Genomic DNA, 15746 nt, shown 5'->3' on the forward strand with positions numbered 1-15746 from the left:
AAAATTCGCCCAATCATCACACAACACAAACACGCCGTTTCAATCCAGCTCCCCAACCACGGTACTAATTCTTTCCTCATCTACTTCTTTAATTATCTTCTTCGCGGTGGCTTCTTTCGTGGAAGTTTTTTCGGTATTTTCTTTCTTTTGTGTTACTTTTGAGTTTTGTAAGAATGAATCTTTTGGGTCTAATTAATTTGTGTGATTTGTGAAATTTTTGCTTATATTTTCCATGAGATTAATGTTAGGATTAGGAAATTGACATCGTTTTAGTTTGTGTGAATCATTGTTTTCAGATCAGGGATGCTGGGAAAATCCGTGGCTTCTCCTCTGCTGACATTTGATTCAACTGCTCAGTTTTGTAATTATGTAAGCTCTTCATTAAAATTTTCAGTTTTTTCTGAATTGCTCAGAGTTTTGAGGTGAGAATTGTGATAGTGTCAGCTTCTTGATTGGAAAAGTTGATCTGTCGAAATTAATGCCTACAATCAGAATTTAAGCTCTTGTTTGTTCTGCTTATATCGTGTGAATTCGGCCTAAGTTCGTCAACGGGTGTAGCTAGGGGCACGTTGTTACCGGGTACTTTCTTCGATATGAATCACCGGTCTTGTTCCCCATGATGTTCCCTGATTGAATACCTGTGCTTTCCTCAACAGGAGATCATGTATTAGAGTAGCTATGAGTTTCAGCTGCGCATAGCTAAGAAATGTTTAAAAATCTGCAGTTTAAGTGCACTGAAATCCGAGAGACAAGAAAGATTCATCCATATGCAATTATCTTTGTGTTCCAATTGGAAAAGGAATGACATTTTTGGTAATAATACTAGATTCATTGTGATTTTAGAAATGATCACGTATCGTTTGGTAGACACTATCTGTGGCTATGCTCATAGTAGTTCATGGGGCAGTACCACGTTTGTATAAATTGTGAGTAAAACTATGTAATTTATGCATTTGGCCATGAAATCAGATCCAAGAAAGGCTATAGGATCCGGTCTCTTTTTATTGCAAGGGTATGGTCAACGGAAATTTTCACGTGCTTCTGCTAATTTGACCACTATCACTAGAGCTCCTGTTTGGCAGTCTAATCATTCTGTTGGGAAAGTTCCATATTTTATCAAATATACGTATGATGTGTATAGTTGTATATCTAGATGTTGCTTGAATGACTCGATAATATCTTCTGCCATTTTCTGACCGGAGCATTTTATTATTTCTGCTGTGCAGCCTGATACCGCTGCATTGACGACTAGCAAACCATTTGCAAATATAAACCTTACCACTTACACCCCATGGGGTGCCCTCCGAGGGGGACGTTATGCAATCTCTTTCATATCTAAGAACTGGGAGTTGCATTCTACTGCTCAAACTGAAGATGTGATTCTCAGTGACGAAGACAAGAAAACATGGGAATCTTGCAGGCAAGCGCTGTCTGCATATGGTTTTGGTGCAGAGGAGGAAGACAAGATTCTTGGCAAGGCATTTGGTCATATTCATTCTCCTTATTGGGGTGAAGAGCGAAAGAAGGAAGTTCCCAAGTTCGAGGTTGTTAATGAGATACTAAGTTACCTAAAGGATTTAGGCCTCACTGATGACGATCTTGGAAAAGTTCTCAAGAAATTTCCGGAGGTGCTTGGATGCAACCTGGAAAACGAACTCAAAGAAAACGTGCAGATTCTCGATAATCAATGGGGCATCAAAGGTAAGACATTGAGAAACCTCCTCCTTCGTAATCCGAAAGCTCTAGGTTATAATATTGATTGCAAGGGTGATTGTGTGGCACAATGCACACGCTGCTGGGCTCGAATTTAACTGCCATTATGCTCATTTTGTATAGGCATCCTTGATTTTGTGTCATCTTATACATTCCATTCTACCAGTATTAATACATCAAAATTTCCCTTGATCCTTGTATATTTTCGCAGCATTGTACTCCTATTCTATTTCTGTGGTTCTTGTACTTAAAATATGAAATCGAGAATGTTGAAAACTAATTTATTACTACCAAATTAATCATCAGAGTGACAGCCTTAATAAAACATGAATCTGAAACACGAATTCTGTAGAGAAAGAAATCCTTATCACACATATTCATTTCTATGACACACATTCAAGGACACTTGGGCTTATTTCCATGTGTTTTAAGCTTGGCATAGCAGGGGCAGAGGGCTTTGTTGCCATACGTCCCTGGAGGGACACAATGGCACGTCGTGCAGCAGCTCTTGCAAGCACGATGGCACACTTTCTTTCTTGACGACTTGCTGCATCTTCTTGCGCATGCATAGTTGCAATCTGTCATTCAAGTTTCTGCATTAAGTTAGCATATCGTTTACATGTGAAAATAGGAACATAGGATGTTTAGTTACTTATTGCACGTGGCCGATGATGTTTCTTCGTAAGCTCTTGTAGATTTCCCTCTTCACCCTCCACCACAAAATCCTAGAGATAAAACAATGCAGATGAAGATCATTGGAAATTGTTGAAAAAACCAGTGGATTATGCGGAAATATTCTTTAATAATTCGAGTAATTCAAACTGAGTTACCTGAAAGAAGAGAATGAAGATGAGAAACAAATGTAGGAGCTTCATCTTTAGACTTTCTTGATTATGGTTACTACTAGCAAGCGACCCTATTTATAGAGATTGAGTTGCTTTAATGTTTATCCTATTTAAGGTCACATGTAAGGATAGGGTTGTGAGAAAAACAGACAGTGTGTGTTTGTACGAAAAGATTTAGCAAAAATAATCATTCTCAATTTGTGTTAAGTTTTGGGAGTATGCATTTTATTATGGAGAAGAAGCCTTTGGAGTGTTTGTGAGAAACAGCTGTTGATTCCTTAGCTTTAAGAAAATGCATGTAGAAAGGCTTGGAGATAACAAAGAGTTATGGTCCCCTTTGTTTCTTTTCTTGATCCTTATATTCGATTCGAAATGGATCAAAATGTGTTTTATTTTGGTAAATAAAAAATATACACACAATGTGATGTTCAACTACTGAATTATGAAGTTAGTCTACTTGGCCATCCTTATTTGTTAATTTCGCAATCCGTTCATTCTTGAAACTCTGTCGAGTTTACCGGTTCCTAGTGGATTTGAGGCGCTTTCACGGGCTAGGAGGAACTAGTTTTTCTGTGAATACAAATACACACACCAAAGCACTAGTTAGGGGCATAGATATATTTTGTCTTACAAATATTCTACTTTATTCTCTCTTCATTAACTCAGTAGATATTACTCCCTCCGTCCCATAGAAATAGGCCCTTTAGAGTTGACACGAGTTAATGTGTTTGGTAAAGTAAGAGAGAAGGAGAAAAAGTATTTGAAATTGTGTAGTGTGTGGTGGGATCATAAATGATAATGTAAAAGAGAAGAAGAAAAAGGTTACCATAAATGGATATGAACTATTTCTATGGTACGGACGGAAAAAGAAAATATGACCTATTTCTATGGGACTAAGGGAATATTTTTTAAATTACGTGCCAAAAGAATCACTTGAGGTACATGCAGAAAGAAGTTGATCACTTGAGGTGAGACCGTGACAGAGTGCAAAGAATCTCCCTATCTATTGCCAACAACCACCAATGATGAACCCCCACGGACCCACTTTCTTTTCTTATTAGAAGCATAATAAGGGAGTATGTTTGTAACATAGTACTATCTCATTTAAGATTAAAAATATTTCTTAAGTTCGTCAACAGAAAATATTTTTATTTGAACCTCGCATGTACATGATGTTCTTTAGCATTTTGTGCAGACTACATGTGTTTATAAAATTGAAATGAAACACAATTGCGACTCCAAAACTCAATCATGTGCTGTATTATGTGTCTCTTCCTAATATTATGCTAGTGCTAAGAATTTAGAAAAATCCAAACACAGTGATGGGAGATCTCTTAGGTGCTCACATGCAGGGGCTAATCAAATAATGGCATTTGTTTTAATTTACAGATAAACTATACAACAAGTCAAGAAGAATAGAGTGTGTATGGAAATCCCTCATACATCATTAAGCATGGAGTGGAATGCACTCAAAGAAACCAAAGCTCATATACACATATGTACAAATTCATTTATTTTAGTGCAAGGCAAATGAATTAAAAGCTAACGCGCGACTTAGGTTTTAGTTTGGCTTCTGGTTTAGCCTGATTTGCAATCCACATTGTTGTCTCGTATTTGACTTTATTTGGTCACAGCCCGTTCGATTGCCATGATTACTTGTTTTACAAACTTAAAGGTGATGACTAATCTTAGCTTTTGTTTGGTACTACATCACTTTTCTCAAAAGTTCAGCATGTGCCAATGTATCTTGGCATGCCTTCATAATGCCAAAAAATTATATTGTATCTCATAATTAATCTCGCCTTCACTACTAATTTCACCCTAGGCAAATTCTTTAATTATTTATCTCATATTGTATCTCACTATTATTTTATCTAACGAACTGAACACCATTATCATTTTTGCCCATGAATGGATATGAAAGTATATGTTCAGCTTATTTCTCTCTCTCCAAACTCTCTCCATCTCACCTCAAATATATTGTGCCAATGACTGCCATTTTTTAGCCAAAATCCTATACCCAGGCTGCTCAATATCCCTAGTGGCGGCAAGCCATACAAGAAGAGCTATATGCTCCATTAAGACAAATACATGGAAGATTTTTCCACTTCCTGAAGCTACTGTTGAGAGATACAAAGCTCGGTTAGTGGCCAAGGGATTCACACAACTTGAGGGTATTGACTTCCTTGACACATTCTCACCAGTTGCTGCAATTCATGGTTGGTCTCTGTATCATCTTGACATTAATAATGCCTTCCTATATGCTGATCTGAAAGAGGAAATCTACATGAACATACCTCCAGGGCTGCTTGTTGAGGGGGCAGTCAAAATGGTCCCAGATTGGTTTGCAAACTGAACAAATCTTTGTATGGCTTGAAACATGTCTCAAGACAGTGGTATTTGAAGCTCACTGAGTCTACAACAATCAGCCTCAGATCATTCTTTTTTCTTCAAGAATGAAATTCTGTATTCTTTGTAATAGTTGTGTATGTAGATGACTTAATGGCTGCCACTAGCAAGCCTGAGTTGATGAAGGACTTGAAGGAGTTTCTGAGTCAGTTCTTCAAGTTCAAGGACTTAGGACCTCCAAAATATTTTCTTCGGCTAGAGATAGCAAGAAATGAGAAAGGCATTATGGTCTCTAAAAGGAAATATGCAATACGAGATGCAGGATGGCTCTGCTGTAAACCCTCTTCTGTGCCCATGGATCCAAGAGGAAGGTGATGTTATGGAGGATTCATCCAAGTATACAAGGCAAATAGGCAGACTGCTATATCTCTGCATTACTGGACCGGACATAACATTTGTTGTACACAAGCTCAGTCAGTATTGAGCGTTGGGAGGCAAGTGAGAAGATATTGAAGTATCTGAAGGCTACACCTGACCATGGGCTCTTTTACTCGAGTAAAACTGTTCCTACACTGAGTATATTTTCGGATGATGACTGCCCTGATACTCGAAGATCCATGACTGGCTATTGCTTGTTTCTTGGAAAGCTAAGAAGCAACACACCATTTCAAGATCATCAGCAGAGGCCAAATACCAAGCAATGACTCAAGCAACTTGTGAAGTAGTCTGGGCTATTGCATTGCTAAAGGACTTTGGAGTTAAGATAGTAAAGGCAGTGATGCGCATCAGTGTGAATCCAGTATTCCATGAACGTACTAAGCATATTGAGATCGATTGTCACACAGTAAGGGAGAAGTTCTTGGAGGGAATTATCAAACCGATGCACATTAAAAATGATTTGCAATTGGCAGATATTTTTACAAAGAATCTTGAGCAAGATGAATTTTTGTAGTTTGTATGTTTCATCTTGAAGGGGTGTGTTGAAATATCTGAAAGAGCAGCTCATCGTTTGGAAGAAAGTGACCGTTGGAGGATGACCTGTCACTAGCCGTTGGGATATATTTTGTGGCGGTTAGTTCGTTAAGAGGCAAGTGAATGCTAGCTGGCTGTGGGCGAGAGACTAAGGGTGAGCCATTGATAATCTTAGCTAGTAGTATAAATAGAGAGAGAGTCAATGTAACAGCGATTTTGTGAAAAATCTGAAATAAAAATTCTCTCTTTGAATACCTTCTTCTCTGTTTGTTTGTATCGTTGGTTTTGTCTGGTATTGTTCAGTTTCACTCTGTATTCATGTATGATTTCTTAGTTTATACAAAATGATGTATTTTCATTTTTAACTTGAAAAAACTTTTGCATAGGTTGCAGAAAAAATTATGTTAATATACATGAAGAATGTTTAGAATGTAAGTTTGACTATAAAGTTGCTATGGGGAAACAAATGCTTCCGAGAGTTACTTATGAGTTGTGATGTGTGGAAAATGAAAGGAGAGGAGAGTGCTGCATTTGTGAGTCTTGAGATAATTTGTGAATTTGAGAATCGGGTGCGGGATACCCGATATGCTGGCGGGACGGGTATCAGGTGGGGGGTTTGGAGTGAAATCTGGTGCGGGTATCCATCTCGTCGAGTGCTGATACCCGCGGGTATCCATTTCGACACCCCTAGTTGATAAATGTAAATAAATAAAACACTAACACAAAAGGAAACACAAATATATTTTACTAATTATTTTACTACCCACGGAATTTTACGAATCACGTGAATATGGTTACACAATCGAAGTTGGACTTTCGCTCGATAAGTCGATAGGTTTGCTTTAGAATTCGAACATTTATTTCAAGTTTGTCACAAGATTGAAGAAGTAGGTGTCGTGATCATGTCCGTGGATGAGAGGGAGAGAGAAGAGAAGCATTTTGGCGAGTTAATAATTAACTTAATTTATTTAGAATAATAGACAACCAAAGTTTAAGTCACTAACAATACTTTATTAACTTTTTTCTCTCTACTTCTCTCGTATTTTACCAATTTTGCATTAAAATCGTGCTGAACCAAAAGTGTATATTCTTTGGAGACGAAGGGAGTATCTTTTTATTTAATATATTACACACCTATTTTTTAATTTCCGTATTAAAAAGAAATGTCTCTACTACTATGAAACGGAGAGGGTAGAATCTAACTAAACAAGGAAAATTGATATCCAAAAATAAGGGGATTCTGGTCGAAACGTACCTGAAAAGAACAAAGATTCCATAAATACATAAGACAAGATGTACATATATTCTATATTTGAATAAACAAGGAAATACAGATAAATACTGATCTTATCCAAATAACAAAAAATACTAATCTAAATAAAAAAAAGAAATTAATTATCCAAAATATAAATGTGTGACATCTGATGAAATAGTAAACATTGAGGGATGAGAGCAAACATGCTTCCGATCGGAATTGAGTTCAAGCCAAGTGGGGAGCTCCTGATGGAAGGCTACCTGTTGCCGTGGGTGAAGGGAGAGAAGCTCAGATGGGACGGCGAGAACTTGCCGTGGAAGGTTTTACCACTCGAAGATGGAGGAGATCATCCACGCCTTCACTACGCTGCTTAGAGCTTCGAATTCGAAGAGGGTTTCAAGAAGAGCCGGGAAGGGCACGTGGGGCGGCCAGACGGGCCCCAAGAAGATCCAAAACTCCAAAACCGGCTGCATCATCGGCCAATCCAAGATGCTCGCGTACGAGCACTCAGGCGAGGCGGATGTCGGGCACTGGACGATGCACGAGTATTGCCTCAGCAAGGAATATGTTAAGGAGAGCGGAATATCAAATGCGGCCGACCTCGTCGTCTGTAAGATCACCAAAACGATCAAGAAGAAGCCACAGCCGTTGGCGGACGCAAATCAGGTACTATTTGTTTTTTTACTAATTCTTTTAGTAGTATTTTTTAAGGGTTTTCAAGAAAATTCTTGTGTTTTCTTTATGTAAATTGATATCTATTTTCTTTTTTTTGGAATTTTTGTTCCAGGCAAATGAAGTGCTATTTGCAAATCCCGGTGGTGTTCCAACTGTGCAGCAATCCGATGAGCCGCTACAGCTGGACGCATATAAGGTGCTTTTTTTCATTATTTTCTTTTAAGGTTTTTCGATTTTATCCAAATTTAAACGTAAATTGCTTTCTGATTCCATTTTATTCCATTTTGCAGCCGTACTACGGCGGTTATGAACTTCCAGTTGTTCAATCAGAGATGAGTTATCCAAGGATTAGCGATGGTTCGACTGTTCTTCCGTACAGTGGCGGCTATGAAGCTCCGGCTCCAGTTCCAATTCCAGTTCCGGCCTCCCCGTTTGTATCAATGAAGAGGGCGGCGGAGGTCGATCTTCCAAATGAAGACGATTTGAAAGTGATGATATGAAAAGACAGAAATGCGACGGCGAAGAATTTTCAGATGATAGTCTTGATTCGTGAGTTTATTTAGACTATTATTTTATACATTCATCGTTAAATATTTAGGTAACATATATAGTCCGTATTGTTTTATTTTTTTTGCATTCATATTCACTCATGATCAGGGATGGAACCAGAACTTGAGATGGAACCAGAACTTGAAATGAGCTACGGTAGGACGCGCGATGCTTCTAGAATCTCCGGTAGTAGCCTTTTCTAGTGGCCCATAGTGCTGTATCTAGGATTTTTGATTTGCGAATTCTAAGAAAATATTAGTATACACAAGTATACGAATATCTTCATATATTAAAGTGTATCTTGATATCCTAAGAGTTCACAAATTACGTTGTTAAAATATTAATTTGACCTAAATATGGTACTCCAATCATCCGCGATTACTTGTCCTACTTTGACTCATTTCAAATATTGAAAATATAAATTTAAAATGATAGAAAAAGTTATTATACAGTGAATCGTTTTATAAGGAGTATTAATTTTATAATTAATTATGAGTAAATTGTGGATTTATTAGTAAATCGTATTGGCATAAAGATCGAAAATAAAATATGAGAAGAATAATTACTTTTATTAGTAATAATTGATTCTTAAAACAATTTTAGAGATAGAAAGAGTAATAATATATTCTTAAACTAATAAGCACACTAAATAAGAAATCAAATTATCTAACTGCTCCTAAGAGCATCCACAACCGTGCTCTTGCCAGCGGCACGGTTGTGGGCCCGGGTGGTACTATTCATGCCTGCTCTCTGGCAAGAGCACAACACCCACAACTGTGCTCTTCCGCAAGGACGAGCACAATTAATTTAATATTCAACTAAACATAAACATTTCCATAATACTAAAATTCATTAGAAAAACATAAATAATATTACAAATGACAAATAAAATAAAAAACGACATAATTAAAATCCTAAAAATTAAAAATTACATAATTAAAATACTAAAAATTAAAAAAACCACTACTCGTTGCCGAATTTCGCCCACATGTGTTTGATTAGGTCTTCTTGTAGCTGAATGTGGGTTTGGGTATCGCGCATTGTGTGCCTTGTCTCGATCCTCTGGCCAACCGTCATATGCTCACCTTGGCGTGGGGGAGACCTCGTTGTTGAGCTTCCGGCTTCATCCTCGTCGTAGAAGCTAGCCGCCCTTGGCCCTTCGTCGGCTATAATCATGTTGTGTAAGATAATACACGTGAACATGATGTCGGCGATATTATTCACGTACCACAGCCGAGCCGGGGCCTTCACAGTGTTGAATCGAGCTTGAAGGACCCCGAAGGCTCTTTCGACGTCCTTCCGCGCTGACTCTTGACGCTGCGCAAAAAGAACCCGTCTCGGGTCGTGCGGGTTGTGGAGCGTCTTCACGAACGTCGACCACCTTGGGTAGATACTATCGGCGAGATAGTAACCCATGTGGTATGTATTTCCGTTGATGGTGAAGTCGATCGCCGGTGCTACACCATTCATCACACCATTGAAGAGTGGTGAAGAATAGAGCACGTTCAAGTCGTTGTTGGCTCCGGCAACGCCGAAATATGCATGCCAAATCCATAGGCGGTAGTCGGCGACCGCCTCAAGGATAAGTGTTAGGCCGCCGCCTTTGTGACCGCTTAAAGCATTCGGGCAATTCTTCCACCTCCAATGCATGCAGTCAATGCTGCCAAGCATTCCGGGGAAGCCATGGACTGATTCGTGAAGACGCAGCAACCGTTGGCAATCATCGGTGCTGGGTGCCCGAAGGAATTCATCCCCGAAAGCTGAACGAACGCCCTCGCAAAAATTCTTTAGACAAAGGATTCCAGTGGACTCACCGATATGCAAATACTCGTCGAAGATGTCGGCCGTTTGCCCAGTAGCGAGTTGTCGGATGGCACACGTACACTTCTGCAACGGCGTGATACTTTGCCGGTCGGCTGCATCTTGACCTGTTTGGAAGAATTCAACACGTGCGGACAATGTGTTGACAATTCGCATGAACAAGCGCTTTGATATGCGAAAATGGCGCCTGAAGTAATCTGCCGGAAACCGCGGCTGGTCGGCAAAGTAGTCGGCAACGAGCCTTTCGTGGGCTTCCTCCCGGTCACGATGGATGTAGCGCCGATTTGATCTGGTTCGTTGAGGAGGAGGAGCGGGGGTATTCGCCGCGACATATGCTTCGTAAGCGGCACGATGTTGTTCGTAGTATTCTTGTTCTTCGCGTTCCGCTTCCGTCATAATATAAGTGAAATCCATTTGAGGTTTTGAATGAGGGATGAATGTGTTGATAGTTTGTATGAGAATTTTAAGAATGAGAGATGAATGGGAGATGAATTGATGTGATAAATGGATGATGAATGTGTGTATTTATAGATGATTTTGGGGGGAAAAAAATAAAAAAAACTCAAAAAAATTCAGAAAAACGGAAAAAAAACGGCCATATTTTTGGGATTTGGAATTTTTTTTAAATCATTTTATATAATTTAAAAACGATTTTTAAAATAAAAAAAATAATTCAAAGGCAACGGCTATGCCGTTGCCCAATCATAAGCCGCCACGTCGCCTGCTCGCTGGCATCGAGCAGCGCCGTGCCAGCGGCGCGAGCGCAGCGGCGGCGGTCCTCGTCCTCGCCGCTGGCACGGACGGCGGCCTTCACTCCCACCACCGTTGTGGATGCTCTAATCACATAAATCAAAAAGGGGATATAAACGTTGGATCTGTTCCCTATGTAGAGTAATTATAAGTCCTTTTCTATTCCTCTCTCCTCTATCCTTCCCCCCTTCCCTCTCTCTCCCCTGCATCTTCTTCCTCCATACGTGGCTGGTCTCAGTGAAAAAACCCAAATATAGTATAGGCGAATCTGGGAGGACAGCGACAGCCAAGCCCCTGTTGGGGCGGTGGTTTGGCCTATGCTATCTCGGTCCCTGCTCATGATTATTGGCTTCTGTACAGCCGCAGCCGAACCCTGAAGGTTCCGGGGCGAATGCAATTGACGTCACTGTTTCGACCGAAGAACAACTAATCGAAGAACTGGAGAGGCGACATGGAGATAGTATTTTCCTAGGTGATCAACACGTTCCATCAGCGACGACGACTTTGAGTTTGGATGACCTTGACTTCGACTCCAACTTACATCCGGGTCCTGCTGTTTAGTTTTATTTTAGGTTTTCGCGCTGAAAAAGAATTATGTAACACATTTAACTGTAGACCATAATATTTTGTGACGATGAAGAGCATCAGGTTTGAGTCACCATGGGGGTAAATGGGGAACCATTGTCGATCCTCTTTAAATATACATATATTTTTTTCTTCTTGTATTCTTATCAAAAAAATTATTCTGTATAAACATGGATCATGAGAGATTTAGGAGCAAATATTTTCAATAAAAATATTTATTTTACAAGTTGACATGTATGTGTTCATCTTGTTGCATGGGAAGCAAACTTTCCTTCTCTTTTTTCACGTGATTTCATCGATTCGGATGAATTTATCACATGTTGTGTAATATTCTCACCGATTTTTCTATAGTACTCCTATACTACAATTTAGATTCAACTCTCAATTTTCTTTATCATACTTCGTTTCATAAGTAATACTACTACCATATCACTTGTATCACGCACATGAATTCTCCGGTTCTTCTTTAACAAATAGAATGTGCCAGATAAAATATAATACGAGACTGAAAAACGAGACGAGTAGAAGAGACAACATACTTCAATTCTGAAGCCCTTTAAATAGTGTTAGGCAGTAGTATATCAAGTTCTTCCAAATTCCAATTGTGTTTTTGTTAGTTTTAAAAAAATCGAGATGACTTCTTCTCTAAAATTGCAATAAAGCCCTTAAGGTTTAGTGCATTTACATAACTCACTACACCTTGTGACTATCTTCAATATTTATCCCTAACAAGTGGAGTAGAAAATTCAAGCTCAAGGAAAACAATGAAATAAGTACTGTAAATAAATGAAAGGACCAAATCTATACGTATATAAAAGGGGAGTTTTGGGGGTATTTATGGAATTACCATTTAAGCTTTGGATATATAATTTAGACGCTACAATGTAGACATTTAAGAATTGAAACTGTAATAGACGTTGCCTTCCCATGCTTTGAATCATTTCACACCTTCCATTGAATATTATTAATATTGGAAAATAAGGCCTCTGAATCAAGATAAAAAAATATAATTTATATAAAACTGATTTAAGCTTAAAATTAGAATCTAGACAAGCATACAATATTTCACTTCCATTGAACAAGCATACGTACTGCTAAAATAAGCACAGTAAGGAGGTCAAATGTTAAAAATAATAAAAAGTCAGAAAAGTGGAATGTGTATAAGATACAACCCTTCCATTCTTAAAACAAAAATAATATAAATCACAAAAGATTAGTCAAGACATTCTACGGATGATTGCACATTAATTACCACAAAAATAACTTCCATCATTATTGTGTGTATTAAACGCACACGTCTTACCACAAAAATAACTCCCATACTGAAATTGGCACTACATGTACCCTAATAAGCTTTTCACTTCATATTTTAACCGAAAGCATGGCCAGAAATAGGCGTCCAATCGTTTGTCCTAAACCCTTAATAACAAATTTAATTTTAACCTAAGTGGAGAATGTGAAAAGTTTGAAAAGAGCCTCATGGTTCATTTTTTGCTCTATAAATATGACATTTGACGATTTGATCTATCCACACATACCTACTTACCTTATACAACTCAAACTTCATCTTTTTGTTCTTCCCACGAGTAGCAAGGTTGATACCATGGAACCATTCCACACCTTGCTCGATGATCTACAACCAACGAAACTAATTCGATTATCAACGTCCGCTGTATCCATGTCTATGAAGTTGCCGCTCCTAGAGACAGAACAAATATCATGAGTTTAGAATGTGTGCTTCACGATCGAATGGTATGTTGTTTTGTGCTTTTTAGTTATGTTTTTGCAAGTTATATGAAATCATTAGCTATGGACTTTTTTGTGTTCAGGGCATAGGATTCAAGCAACTATTCCACGAATTTTACACGCCAGTTACAAATCATGCATACCACATTAAGATGATTTCAAGCACACAAATGATTGAAGTTAATGAGCCTCAATTTCCAAAAATGCTTTTCAATTTGAAGTCATTTGAGGAGATTATGCAGATTGGTAATGTATGTGATGAACCACTTTTTGGTAAGTTTAGCATCTTTAACTTTACTTTACACTTTTTGGTAAGTCATTTGTCTTTCCTCCTTGTTATAGGAGTTGATTTGTAATTTCCTCCTTCATATATATGATATAAATATATGAAGTTAATTTTTAAAAAAAAAAAAAAAACTTTACTTTACACTTTTTTTGTCCATGATTCTTACCTTCATATTTTTGCAGATGTCATTGTTGTGGTTGTCGACACTGGAAAAATTGTTACGCATTCTACATCTAGACTCATCGAAATCCAGCCATCATATTCTGAGTAAGTGTTGAAAATTGTTTTGTTTTGTTATTTTTAGAACGTATTTGAACCCCTTTTTTCCACAGCCATAACATGCTTTTTTGCACATTGTGGGGAGATGTTGTTGATTCCTATCTTCAACAGCTAGAAAGAATTAAAGGAAAAATGCACATTTTTATTGTCCAATTTTGCAAGTTAACTGTGTTTCGCGGTAAGTGTCATTTTTGTATTAATTATATGTAATTTTCTGTTGCGACAAATTAATAACTTTAAAAAGTAAAATTTTAGGCACGATTCGTGTGAGTACCCGCTTTAATACATCTAGGGTTTACATCAACCAAGATATTGATGAGATTTCCAATTTCAAAGAGAGGTAAAGCTATTTTCCTTACATATTTAGAGTTTTGATTTTAAATCACTCTCTATTATAGTATTGACTCTCCTTGAAATGTTAATGGTCTTAACATCCACGTGATATCATCATAGGATTTCTGGTGACGTCGTTTTCTTGTCTCAAGAATCAATTTATCGTTTTACTGATATAAGGGTGTCTAATGAATTTGATGGCCTGGTCGTAAAGACTCTTGCAGATGTACAAGAAGATGTGGTCATTTTTCCCCCTTCTATTTGCTATTTTTGTTTCTTTATAGATTAATTTTATTTAACTTAAAGTTAATTATTGTTATCTATAGGATGGTTCTTACTGGATTTGTGGTAGAATTGAAAATGCTGAGTGTCACTATGGCCAATGGTCATACATGGCATGCAAACAATGTGTCAAAAAGGTTGTGAAGATTAAGAATGGGTTCAACTGTGAGGAATGTGATAATTCTGATGGGATTGCCATTCCGAGGTTTGATATTTCCCATTGCTTATCATCATTTATATTTGTTTCCGCATTTGACTTGTCCACTTGCTTTCGTTTTGCAAGTTCCGGTTCATCGTGAACGTTAGCAATGCATCATTGCTATTATGGGATTGAGAATGTGTCCAACTATTAGGGAAAAAAGTTGATGAAATTCAAATTGGCCATGAGGAGGTATTTTGGTAATATACCAAATTATTTATGGCCCTTTAATTACATGTTTATTTTTTATATATATATTTTATTTTTTCTAGCTTGGAGCTGATGAATATATTCCTCCTGAGATTGAACAAAAAACTTTTGGGGTAAACTTTACTGTTTAGAATCCATGTGAAAAACAGTAATGAGTATTGGATTGATAAACCATACAATGTGAATAAAATTTGTAATGACCCTCAAATCGTTGAGAAGTACATTCCTCAAACTTTGGACTCAAGGGGTTCAAATTCAGGATTGGAAATTTCTCCCACTTTGGAAGGGCTTTCTCCGGTAATGATTTGTTCCCAGATTATTTTTATGTTCTTTTATTACACTTCCATGTAATAATGTTTTTCATTTCTATTCAGCTTGTTGGAACGGACGTTGGCTCTACCTCTGGTACCAACGACACTCATACTAAATTGATTGCTAAAGATTCATTGAAAAGAAGTTTGGATGTTGAAATTTTAGGACAAACGATTGTTGTTGGTGGTGAGCAGAAGAAATTAATGATTAAGCAGGAGAAGAATTAGTTTATAGAATGTAATTTTCATTAGATGAACCCCCATGGATCTGTTTTTTATTTAGTTTTTTGGTATTTGCTATTGTTTTTCCAATTGTTAGGTTGACATCATTGCTAAAAGTGATGGATGATAAGCTTTTGTTATATGCATTTCTATATTTTTATTTTTGAGGTTTTATGATTACTTTTAGCCGCACTGTTGGATTACAGCGTGTTATTTGTTTCATTGTTAGTTAGCGCCATTTTTTTATTCATTTGTATTGAATAATTTTCTACCCACCATTTACTACATAATTCCAAATATACACCCAAAAAACTTATACTCTCTTGAACTGAAGGTAATTAACTATAGGTATTTTTGTGTAAAT

General features: G+C 37.6%; 2 protein-coding genes across 2 annotated transcripts; one reads left to right on the plus strand and one right to left on the minus strand.

Annotated features, from left to right (window-relative positions):
• LOC121756410 lies at positions 1-1913 on the plus strand. Its single transcript, XM_042151960.1, has 3 exons — positions 1-61; positions 297-369; positions 1227-1913. The coding sequence occupies exons 2-3, from the start codon at positions 304-306 to the stop codon at positions 1809-1811; spliced, it is 651 nt and encodes a 216-aa protein (XP_042007894.1). The 5' UTR covers positions 1-61; positions 297-303; the 3' UTR covers positions 1812-1913.
• Positions 1914-1980: 67 nt separating this feature from the next.
• LOC121756411 (gibberellin-regulated protein 9-like) lies at positions 1981-2759 on the minus strand. The gene is made up of 3 exons (XM_042151961.1): positions 2544-2759; positions 2366-2438; positions 1981-2291 (listed from the first exon to the last, which is right to left on the minus strand). Exons 1-3 carry the CDS (start codon positions 2586-2588, stop codon positions 2110-2112), a joined length of 300 nt encoding a protein of 99 aa, XP_042007895.1. The 5' UTR covers positions 2589-2759; the 3' UTR covers positions 1981-2109.
• Positions 2760-15746: the final 12987 nt, after the last annotated feature.

This window comes from Salvia splendens, chromosome 11 (genome assembly GCF_004379255.2).
Source record: "Salvia splendens isolate huo1 chromosome 11, SspV2, whole genome shotgun sequence".
Lineage (NCBI taxonomy): Eukaryota > Viridiplantae > Streptophyta > Magnoliopsida > Lamiales > Lamiaceae > Salvia > Salvia splendens.